Source organism: Carassius carassius, chromosome 31 (assembly GCF_963082965.1).
Source record: "Carassius carassius chromosome 31, fCarCar2.1, whole genome shotgun sequence".
In the NCBI taxonomy this organism is placed as follows: Eukaryota; Metazoa; Chordata; class Actinopteri; order Cypriniformes; family Cyprinidae; genus Carassius; species Carassius carassius.
The window spans coordinates 6,061,365-6,073,543 of record NC_081785.1 but is presented as its reverse complement, the minus strand read 5'-3'; the positions used below and the strand labels follow the sequence as shown (position 1 = coordinate 6,073,543).

The 12,179-nt window shown below is 37.9% G+C and overlaps 1 protein-coding gene and 1 non-coding gene across 3 annotated transcripts in view; one reads left to right on the top strand and one right to left on the bottom strand.

Moving 5' to 3' along the window:
* efcab11 (EF-hand calcium binding domain 11) overlaps positions 1-11,950 on the bottom strand; it is a 50,087-nt gene extending 38,137 nt beyond the window's left edge. Inside the window, exons 1-4 of one of the 2 annotated variants that reach the window (XM_059519621.1) lie at positions 11,721-11,950; positions 9,765-9,860; positions 9,178-9,226; positions 4,514-4,615 (exon numbers count right to left, since the gene is read on the bottom strand). In XM_059519621.1, the coding sequence (XP_059375604.1) occupies positions 4,514-4,615; positions 9,178-9,226; positions 9,765-9,860; positions 11,721-11,798 (325 nt within the window). In that variant the 5' untranslated portion in view covers positions 11,799-11,950. The remainder of the gene's footprint in view (positions 1-4,513; positions 4,616-9,177; positions 9,227-9,764; positions 9,861-11,720) is intronic. The other variant, XM_059519619.1, reaches the window with a different exon arrangement.
* Positions 11,307-11,379, top strand: trnak-uuu (transfer RNA lysine (anticodon UUU)). Its single transcript has one exon. It is a non-coding gene; the product is annotated as a tRNA-Lys (tRNA).
* Positions 11,951-12,179: the final 229 nt, after the last annotated feature.

Here is a 12,179-nt window from a genome sequence, read left to right as displayed (position 1 = left end):
AGAAACTGTAGAGTTCAGTTTCAACAAACTCCAACCTCCCACTGCAAGAAACACAGAGGCTCTATCTTAAGTGAGACACACAACAGTTCTCCTTTGGCTTTTGTTTGGTTTTCCTTTGCGAAATTGAGCAAAAACTATATTGTGTCTATAATGTTAGTAATTTAATTTGAACTTTGTTTATTGAACTATTATTGTATAAAATCAGTGTCACATTGCAATCGTGTTGTTAATCAGGGAAACATCTTGGTTGTGTGTTGCTTACCTATATCATATATTTAAAAAAGAAAATAATTATGTATCTATAACTTTCTGTGAGTAAGGTCCTTGCACACGGAGTTCGAAATTCTCATCAGGAGTTTTCGCGTGTTAAAAATAAATCACGACCTCACTTTGTGTCAATCACGTTTACACACTGCCTTCAAAACCTTTGTATATCATTAAAAAAAATTAGATTGCATTTTGAGGGGTGTTTTGACATTTCAGAGCCACCATTCAAGCGAATGCCAAAATCCAGATTGGCATCTGACAAGTTGATCCTCACAGCACAAAGCACTGTATGACAAACAAAGTGCGGAATACAAATAGACAGAATATATAGACAGATTGTGGCAGGTGATTGTAGAACAGCTTGGAAATAGGATGGTAGGTACTGATTTCAAAAAAAAGAAGAGAGGACAACAAAATCATCCTCACTGCTTGAAGGCTTGAATTTTGTTTTGCTAATTTTTTGCAACGGATTAATTAATAGGCATCGGACTCAATTTGCAAGGGCTTTCAGTGTGCAAGTTCAGTGTGACAAATTTTTAGGATGACCAATACGAAAAAACGCATATGACAATTTCAGTATGCGAGGGCCTTTACAATGTATCGTAACTATCGCCACGAGGCCATCCATGAGTTTTACTTCTAACCTGAGAAACAGAGTTAAGTGGCTAACAGGCTGATCATCTGTCCGGGCCGATCATGTGGAAAAACAGCTGATTCCAGTCCCTGGATGGTCAATAGGTGCATCTCTAAAGCAAATTTCATTTTTAAAAAGATCCAGATTTCATACGAAGTGCACTTCATAGCACTATCATTTGTCAGTGCTGATTTACAAAGTTAAGTCCAAAAACACACTAGGTTGGTTGAGTTAAATATAAGTCAGAATCTGACTTCCAATCTCGGTTCTAAAATTAGCTAATTTTCAGGTAGCTCAGAATTCGTACAAGGGTTGAGTGAACTCGCTCACAGCAATTTGGTCCTCGAGATGAATGTGATGGTTCATTAACATTCACAATTCTAATTAAAAGCCAACTGTATTTTTTAAATGCCTACTACTTATTGCTGGAGACTATTTTAGGTCCTAGGAGGATGTAAAAATGCTCCAAAACCTGATTGGGAGTCTCACAGGAAGTCTGAGATATTTCAAAGCAGTCTGAGAAAGCAAATGAGATGCCGAAGAGATAAACAATAAGTGAATGAAAGAGTCAGCTTCAGGCAAGACGCTGCAAGCCTTCACATGTAGAAATATTCTGCTCAAACACACCAGTTTTCTTCTGTGACGTTGGGTCGGCAGGGTTAATGAAATAAGATCCCTCGACCATTCTGAGCAGATTCAATCAAGGTCAGCTGATAGCCTCCTCCTGTGGTCACTCCTAACTTACTCAGTGAAATTATTTCTGTAACAAAATTAATTAGTTATTATACATTTGCCTCTCATTGGAATATCCTACAAACAGGGCGAAATGATCCACAGAGACAGTGAGACCCATTTTACTATGTTTTCTACCCAACCTTGAAGCTTCAAACATTGGTTCAGACACTTAGTTTCATAGTATGACTTCATATAGGGCAAAATACTTCAGAAACAGCAGTTAAAGATAAAGGGAACATTGTATTTCACTTTCTACAAGCATGGCCAAAAGTTCTGGCAGTGACATTGTGGTGTTCATTCAGCTTGATTCTAGATTATTGTGTACAGTAGAGTGATCAGATGCATTGTAATTAACTGCTAAAAGCTTAATTGGCCAAACAAAATTACTTTTCCTGACACAAAATGACCATCTAACATTAATTGACTAATAATATCAGCAACACATGTGAAAATGTGAATGAATACTTGTCAGGTGAATTCACTATCATACTAATTAGATTGTAAGAGCAGAGGGATTGCTAAAAAAGCAGGGAAGAAGCGCTTCCAGTCATTATGTTCTTGTTGGCAATGGTTACCTCCAAAGAAACATGTGCAGCCATCATCACTTTGCATCAAAATGGCCTCACATGCAAGGACATTGCTACAAAGAATATGCACCTGAAAGAACCATTTACCGGATCATTAAGAACTTCAAGGAGAGAGGTTTGACTGCTCCTGAGGAGGAGTAGGTTGGTGTAAGAGCATCTGCACGCATAGTGAGGCCAAGACTAAATAAGGGCAGCAAAGAAGCCACTTCTCTCCAAGAAAAACGTCAAGGACAAGACTGAAATTCTGCAGAAGGTACAAGGACTGAACAGACTGTTTGGGACATCTGGAAAATCGATTGGAGAAGAAAAGGTGAATGCTACCATGAGTCCTGTTACATGTCAACAGTGAAGCATCCTGAGACCATCCATGTTTGGGGTCACTTTTCAACCAAGGGAGAGGGCTCTCTCATAATTCTGCCCCAAAACACTGCCATGAATAAAGAATGGTATCAAAACGTCCAGCAAGAACAACTTCTTCCAACGATCCATGTGCAATCTGGTGATGATCTGTGCATTTTCCAGCATGATGGAGCACCATGTTACAAAGCAACAATGATAAAGAAGTGCCTCAAATTATTACATTGAAATTTTGGATCTGTGGCCAGTCAACTCCCCGAATCTCAATCCCATAGAGAACCTGGCGTCAGTCCTCAAAAAGCAAGGTGACTAGCAAAAGCCCACAAAGTTTGATCAACTCCGAGAACTAATGAGGCAAGAACAGATCATCATCAGTACCATCATTCAGGATTTGGCCCAGAAAGCTAATATCCAGCATGCCAGAGTGAATTGCAGAGGTTATGAAGAACAAGGGTCAACACTGTAAATATATATATATATATATTATCATTGTATTTCAGTATTTCAGTTGTTTTTCAGTATGTCATACTTGCAAAACACAAAATGTATGTCACTGCCAAAACTTTTGGCCATTACTGTAGTTTATAAGGTATTAACTGTTTAAAAATCAGATCTCAGTTTAAGTTAAATCACACAAAATAGATTTCTTTTCCCATAAATATCTAGGAAGAAAAAAATCAGGATGGAGCATATTCATTGCATGATAAAAAAAGAAGCATGGCGCCCTCTACTGCAATAATATGAAAACACTTCCCAGTCACAGCAGGTCTCTTTTAAAACTGCAGTCAGAAACAGAAACACATTAGAAATATGCACCTGGCATTGCATCCAGTGAGCACACACTTATTCATAGCGACTCAAAGGTATCTCTCTTGCCAATATGTATGTTTTTATGGGGTTTGGGGGGGGGGGGGGGGGGTGGTGGGGGCTAGAAACCCTAGACATTGTACCACGTTCTATAAGTCACTCAATGACCTAGGACCGAAATACATTGCAGATATGTTTACTGAATATAAACCTAACAGAGCACTCAGATCATTAGGATCGAGTGAAATACCAAGGGTTCACACAAAACAAGGGACAAGCCTTTAGTTACTATGCCGCCCGCAATTGGAATCAGCTTCCAGAAGAGATCAGATGTGCTAAAACACATTTAAATCTAGACTCAAAATTCAGATGTTTAGCTGTCCATTTGTTGAATGAGCACTGTGCGATGTCCGAGCTGATTGCACTGTATTTTACGTATTCACTGTATTTTATATAAAATCATTTACTATTTGTACTTGTTTTAAATTCGTTTTAAGTTCATTTTAAATAAGTAAATTTGTAAATCACTTCCAAAGTTTTAAAATTGCTCGTTTTATTTTTGTTGTTCATGATTATTTTACTTTCTTTTATGTAAAGCAGTATGAATTACCATTGTGCACGAAATGTGCTATATAAATAAACTTGCCTTGCCTTGCCTACCACGCTCTACCTGCTGAGTTACAGGACAAAGGTAGTAGCCAATCAGCTCAAGAAGGTTCACATCTGTCCACCTGCCGGTGCTAAATCTATACTGTGATTTGTTGAGTTATTCTAGGCCTGTAACATTGTTTACTTCTAGTTCTCCTTGGCTAATGGGGCCTAAACTTAGTACTGTATGTGACATGTATTCATACTCATCATATTCTTGCTTGCACAGTTTTGTTATTTGCACTTGAAATATGTCATCTTAAAACAAACATTTAATGTGCATATGCCATGTACTTGCACAAAAAAAAACAATCCCAAAAGAGGATTTGCTCATAGTGGACCAGTGTTTCAACTAATTTGCCATTCTTTAGCATTTTCAGATCTGCAAGCAGATTTATCATCAGTCTATCGACTTAATTGTATTGAAGCAAAAGTGTCAAACATGCAGGACGCAGAGAGAAAGAGAGGAGGAACATACAGTGTAAATCAAATGCACTGAAGATCTGCCTTTTCTTCTCATATGGATCTTCTGCTGACATTTTCCTTCCCATGAGAGACACAAACCGCTCCAGCAGGACCCCTTTCAGAGAAAGAGAAAAAGAGACAGAGAAAGAATACTGGGTTTATTACAAAGCTCTCGTCTGAAGTGCATGCTCTTCCTTTACATGGCAGTCATCCTAAAGCACTGTGTTTAAAGGAGTTATATCTTTCCCTCTTGCCTGAAGGGTAGTAATTTTTTCACTGAGTGCTGTTATTGAGATGAAAAGGGTAGGCTGGGGAGTTCTGGACAGCATTGTCGCAAAACACCAAACCTACAGAGGGAGTTTGGCGAGGGGATCTGGGTGGGCCATGCTGACAGTCATGGCTGAGAAACTGGGGGATAAACCTCTGTTGGGAAAGGCATTAATTAATTAATTAAGATATCCAGGGACAGACATGATGGTTCCACTGCACTTCGAGTCATGCCAAAACATACGCTGTAAAATATCCTCTGAGAATCTCACACCAGGTGATAAAAGAATAATAATAATAATAATAATAATTTATTACATTTATATAGCGCTTTTCTAGGCACTCAAAGCGCTTACATAGTCAGGGGGTATCTCCTCATCCACTACCAGTGTGCAGCATCCACTTGGATGATGCGACGGCAGCCATATTGCGCCAGAACACCAGCTTACTGGTGGAGAGGAGACAGAGTGATATAGCCAATCAGCAGATATCGGGATTGTTAGGAGGCCATGATGGTCAGAGGCCAATGGGCGAATTTAGCCGGGATGCCGAGGTCACACCTCTACTCTTTTCGAAAAACATCCTGGGATTTTTAATGACCACAGAGAGTCAGGACCTCAGTTTAACGTCTCATCCGAAGGACGGTGCTTGTTGACAGTATAGTGTCCCCATCACTACACTGGGGCGCTAGGACCCACAGACCACAGGGTGAGCACCCCCTACTGGCCTCACTAGCACCTCTTCCAGCAGCAGTGCAGTGATTGCCAGGGTTCTGCTATGTGGTTACTGATATGTTTTAGACATTAGACATGTTCTAATGTGTACAAGATACACAAATTTTGAATACATAAAATTTTCATTTCACGTTGACTTTAATGTGTGCTGCCAAATTCTGATAGAATCAGGACAACTTTGGCCTAAAGTGATTTTAAACACCACATCATCACATAGCCATGAAGTCTATTAAACGCATATAAAAGGATCTTATGGACGCACAGTACATACCTAGTTCAGTTTTTAATACCCTAAAACTCACACGCTCTTAAAAAGAATAAAAAGAAGAAGTGCACAGGTTTACACATATGCCAGACAGCATGTTTTGCAACAAATGAAAGACAAAGAGCTGTGCTAACCTCTTTAAAACCCATCTCCCTCTCGGTTTCCCTCTTGCCTTTAAATGATGCTGATTCAGGAAGCCAGATTAGCCCTGACTGATTCACTGTGATACAGAGCCCATCAGTCAAGGATGTGTCAACTGGGTGGTATATCCTTCCCATCCCTTCCTTAAATTCTGCCTCTCTATGATCTTTACTATCCCCCCCAGATCCCACATCCCCAGGTCCTTCCAGATTTTTAGGCTCTACTGTTAATGTTATCTGTATGCACCGGGGGTCTGAGAGTAACGCAATTTCGATTCTCTTTATGTATGAACTGTACATAATGGAAGAATTGACAATAAAGCAGACTTGACTTAACTTGGGGTCTTTCTATGCTCTTCTTTCTTCAATTGGTTTTCTTCACATTGCCCTCCCCTTCCCTCTGATCCTCACATCTTCTCTCCTCTTTTACATGAATCATTTAGCAGAACAGGCCACTGCCTTACTTGCACACACACGCACACACACAGGAAAATGTGCAACAGTGTTCTCGCCTTGAGCTACTATTTAAAATCATGAACAAATTTGATGTCCTCCATACTCCCTTTTCACTTCGGACTTTCCCTGAGCCGTTCCAGCCCAGGGTGGATGCTAGAATACAAACATTAAATGAATGCTAAATGTTGCACAAACAGAAGATTTTGGAGAATCAAAGACCAAATGTAAACCTTAAGCTCTAATCTACTGTTCCATTCTGGTTAGTCAAGCATTTGTCTGGGCTTTTCAAATCAAGGGCCGTCATAATCAAATACTTGTCATACAAAGCCTGGGAAGAGCCCATGTTTACATTATCATGAATCTGAATGCAGTTCAATATATAGGGCTTCAGCATTTTCTGTGTTTTCCTCTAGTATTCTCAACAAATGCTGGCTATTTATGCAGGAATGTACAGATAATTAAAATTCACATCAATACTGATTATATGATATGCACGTCCGTGCCAACAGATAATTTGTTAATAATAAATTAATATAAATTGATATTTTAGTTCATAAATATATAAAAATATATAAAACAGTAAAAACTAAAAATACTCAATGTTTACACTTTTAGAGGAGATAAACCCATAAATTGATACATTAAAAAAAAAAATCTTACAAATTTAACTGATTAAGATTAACCGATCATTTGATGACAAAATGTAAAAATGTGGGAAATTAGTCAATATCAACAAATCTATCAATACCAATAAATAAAAAATAAATCTGGTACTGATAAGACCATGCATTCCTACTTTTATGCACACTGAAAATACACAAATAGCAGGAGATATGTGCCACACTGAAATGTGTAATAATTTAGCACAAAATTGTGCATATAGCTTCATAACCTTTGTTTCTACCTCACCAAAAATGTAAAACCTATAGGTATTCCTAGAAAAATGCTACAGACAAATGCAAGCAACTTATGAATCAATAAACTAAAACCTATAAACTAAACTATTCAAAGGCGTAGTGGTTACCGCATGTGCTCTGACATATTAACCTGTGGCGCTCATGGGGGCAAGCAGAGTTTGAGCCTTGCATTGTATCCTAACAAAAATCTGATATTAAATATTTATCAGTTATTATTGTGGAGGGATTTCTGAATCAATGACTTATCACATCCCAAAGCTTTTATGCCTCTGTGATAAAAATAGGTGCACTAGAAATCGCAATTAGGTGACAGCTAGCTGTGAGAACTTTCCTCCGTTTCTCGCTTTCACTAGTGAAAAGAGACAAAAGAGAGTGAGATAAAGAGAAGGACAGAGGCAAGGGGGTGAGTGGACTAGACAAGTGGCAGTAGTATTGTGAACACCATGTAGCACTGAAGCAGAGTGGCCAAGTCCGCTTATAATACGCAACTCTGTGCTTCCTTTTTTTTTTTTTTAAGTTGCGTGAAAAAATCCTGGGTCGCAGGTTGTGTTTTTTGGGGGCTTATTTTTTAAAAATATGGTTGCTTGCTAGGAAAATCTGACAAACAACTTTGTTTCTTTACATTTATGTTCACTGTATTCTCCAATGCATTGACTGACACTCTGTCTGCTCACAGTTAATAGACAATCAGTGAAGTAATAGAATTCTTCAAACATTCTGACCCCACCTCCCCCTCATTGGAGAAAAATCACGTTCAACATGCAGACGCGTGATCCAAGTGATGTTATTATACATAATGGAGGAGTGGGATGACTTTCTTTTGATACATTTTTATTATTTACAATGTTTTTGTAATGTATTAATTATCACAGGCTATAATAAGAAACAAGTACTGTAGGCCTCTACTAACAGTATATATCGGTTCGAATATATTTTAATAGACCATATTTAAAACCCACATATAAATATGTTTACAGCTATGTTACAGCTCCCCCTTAAAGTCTTTTTCTCCTTTTCCATCTCTCCAATCCTACTCTGCTCACAGGTGATTGGAGATGAGTGGATAAGTGTGTACCTACCACTTTGCAGCAGTTTGCAGATTTAAACATCTGTTTTTGATTTTCAAATAAAAGTGGTTTCAGTTTAATATATTGCAGGCTCATTTATTGGTAATAAATAATTGATATTTTTGAAGCTGGAATTGCCTATTTGTCTCGTGAGAGTGCGTTGACAACAGTGCACTGAAGCCTTAAGCGGCCTCTTTTCCATGGAATGAGCCTGCAAGAGTCTAGTCAAGCCTCCCACATCACCACCAGCAACCCTCTCCTCCAGACCATCACTAATTTAGTAATCATATGAAATTCAAAAGAGGGGTAATTTAATTCACCATTTGCTCTAAGCAAGATTTAATGGTGGAATATTTCATCACTCGAAGCATGCCACTTTAACTAGATTATCTTCTGGTTTCCCACAGGGCAGCATACAAAAGCAATTTGCTTGTGGGATAAAACAAGAAACAAATTACTTACTAATGTAGGTCTTCAACCATTTAATGTCTCCCTCAAAATGCTGTCCTGCCAAACCCCCATTTTCCTCAGTGTTTCTGTCTGTCAAAAGGGCCTGTAGAAATCCTGTATACATTTCACGCCAACATTATTTACCGCTGTTTGTCAGGATTTCATTACTGGCAAAAGATTACACAGTATCTACATCAAGCTCCTTTTCCTTTCAATTTGCCCGAGCGGTATAACATTTGGTTTTCTACAAAAATAAATCAGGAGTGAAATTGTGCATATAATTTTGGAATGCACATAAATGTGGGTTGAGCATCTGCTGAAGGTGAAGCGCAAAACACTAAAATACACAGCAATATGACAGGTACTACATGATCTCCTTACCTGGATAGTCCTTAATAGAGCCATTCGCCATCAAAATATTTGTCTCTGACTGCAAGAGAAAATACAAAATTGATGTTAATTGATATATAAAGAAACTACAAAAAAAATTACACAAAACTCGAAATAGTTTTTAAAACATCTCTAAAAAAATCGAATGTGATTTTTTTCATGCGCATCTCGTCAGTAAAGGCGTTCTGTGATTGGAAGTACATCTCCAGCACGTGCGTTCAGATCGGGATTGTCAGGTTTTCAAAACAAATCCTGCCCACTTGCTTCTCAAAACCACTCCAAAACTAGCCCAATCGCGTTTTGAGGAGGGCAGCACGCGCTAAGCTGCTGTCGAATCACAACACAGGAACCGCTGGCACAATCAGAACTCGTTACGTATTTCTGAAGGAGGGACTTCATAGAACAAGGAAGTCATCAGCCCGTTTTTATGACAGTGAAAACATCGGTATACAGATACGTTAATTATGGAATTGTGTGACTGAATTCCGCAATTCCGTCCGCGTTTTCTGCATCGCGGAAATCATAGGTCCCTATATTTTGGAGAATATCAAGCAAGTAATTCTGATTATTTTCTGTACCTTCGATGGCTTGTATCCAAAAAGCATGACAACCGCAATCTTAAGATCTTCTCTGGACAAATAACCTTTCTGACCCACATCACACTGATGGAAAACCTAAAGAACATAGACATGGATATTACATTCAGAGTCGATCTGCAATCTTTATTGAGATGTATAACCCCAGCAGTGGCAACATTAGAATAAGAAATTTAAGTTTTTATTTGGCATTGGACTGTAAACAGAGAGAGATCACACTTTATGTTTTCTCGATTTTAAGAAAAGAATCAGTGTTTAACACTGAAAAAAACCTGTGACCACAGGTCACTTGTTCAGTAAATGTTTGTACCAGAATATGTCTGGTGTTCATGCACATTACTGTGAGCATGGCGGGATGAAGGAGGTGTCTGTTCAAATGCTGTAGTGAAATAGACGTGTCAAATCAGAGGTGCTGTAAAACAGATTAATAATAAAATTAATAAATAAATGGTTGCCCACTCTACTTCAAACAGAGTGGCTTTAATGTTACCCAAACTCATTCTGATGATAGCTAACCTCCTGTTTTCAATACTCGAAAAGGAATTTTACTAAGTTTGTCTCTTATGTATTTTTCTAATGTGAACAACTACATACACTGGTCACCAAATCCAACAAGTCAGCACAACAGGTTACCGTTACCCTGCACTATTTGACACAAAATGGCTTTAATGTTAAACATATTTACTCTAATGATATCTAACCTCTATTTTATATCCTAGAACACAGAGATACAGCAGGGTCAGAATCTTACAGGGCACCATAACAGGTTACCAAAATCTGTTACCACTCTCTATTTCACACAGAATTTGTTTTATTTTATACAAAGCTACACTGGGTAATGTCTAAAGTTTTTTTCTGTAATATAGTAAGCCATACGCATTTTAAATTCTGTATTTAGGATAATAATTAGCCATCCTGAATTGTAGGGAGAACCTGATTTGTCATGACACCGGTACAACACTCAAACTTTGAGGTCTCACATGATGAATGAGTTGATGAATGCGATCATTTCTTTATGAACTGACTAGGTTGTTGGTCAAAAATGTTTGTTTTTAGTACACTTCACCAAACCCACACTACAAAAGAGTAAACCCCAGTAAACCTTGAGAATATCATTGTGACATTAGAAAATATACAAAATATATATGTATATAAAAATGTAAGTATAAACTAAACTTTTTTTTTTTTTAATTTTATTTACAATATTATTATACACGGACAGACCTGTACTTTCGTTAAAAAGGCGTATTTCTGCTATTGTAGGCTCATTATCATAGCTCGTTATGTGAATGTAAGAGCCAGGCGCGATGCTGCACAAACATATAATGAATAGCGACCTCTAGTCACGGATTTGTCTAATGGTAGTTTACCGAAATCGGCACAACGCTCGTTATGGCCAGACAATATTATGAAGATTACTTCTTTGCAATTATTGTAATGATTTATGAGATTGCTGTTCATTAAGATATGAACTATATTTTGCAGTGATTGATTTAAATGCCCCACACTAATAATCTGGTAAGAGCCCGGATAGCTCAGTCGGTAGAGCATCAGACTTTTAATCTGAGGGTCCAGGGTTCAAGTCCCTGTTCGGGCGGAACATTTTTCCCGCATTGTTTGTAGATAAATGTTTTATTCGTTTATTCGATACTTTTCTATTCGCGCCTCACGTGTTAACTTATCTAACTGCCCCAACGCCAAGCGTTTTTTTTTAAATTTAGCCCAAATCCATCCCATGCTCGTTCACCTAACGTTAAACAGAAATGTGACATGTTGTGTTCTGTCGTATAACTTTTGAAACTCCTATCTCGATCACACTATTTTCAAATTGTTAATACCGTATATGTATGTTTAACGTTACTCAGCATCCACACCAAGCTGTTTAACAAGCGTCATGACATCGTTCAACACTAACTTAAACAAGAACTCAAATCTTACCGACTCAATTTTTTTCCTCTCGGCGTTGTTTATTTCGCTCTCAATCCTAAAGCTTCTTCCAGTTGTGGATATTTGCATTCTGACAACCTATATATATAAAAACCTGAATGCTTCTGGAAAGTTGTAGATGTTTGCATGGAAACCCTATGGCTATGAGGGATTGGTTGTCTAAGCAGAGTAGACCAGTTTAAGTACACAGTACCAGAGACGTTGACTGGACAGAAACGTCAGAATGATCCACGATGAAGAGTTCGTTATTTTCAACATAAAAGTTCTGTGTTAAAAGTTAATTTCAAGAAATCTGTCATCAACCTATTTCACCCCAAAACAATGTATTAACGTGTAAGGAAAAATTGTATACTGCTTAAAGAAAAAGTCTATTTTAGGGTCATTAAGGATGTTTGCATATTATATTATTTTCATGAATTAAGTATTATTTGTATTATTACACTGAATACG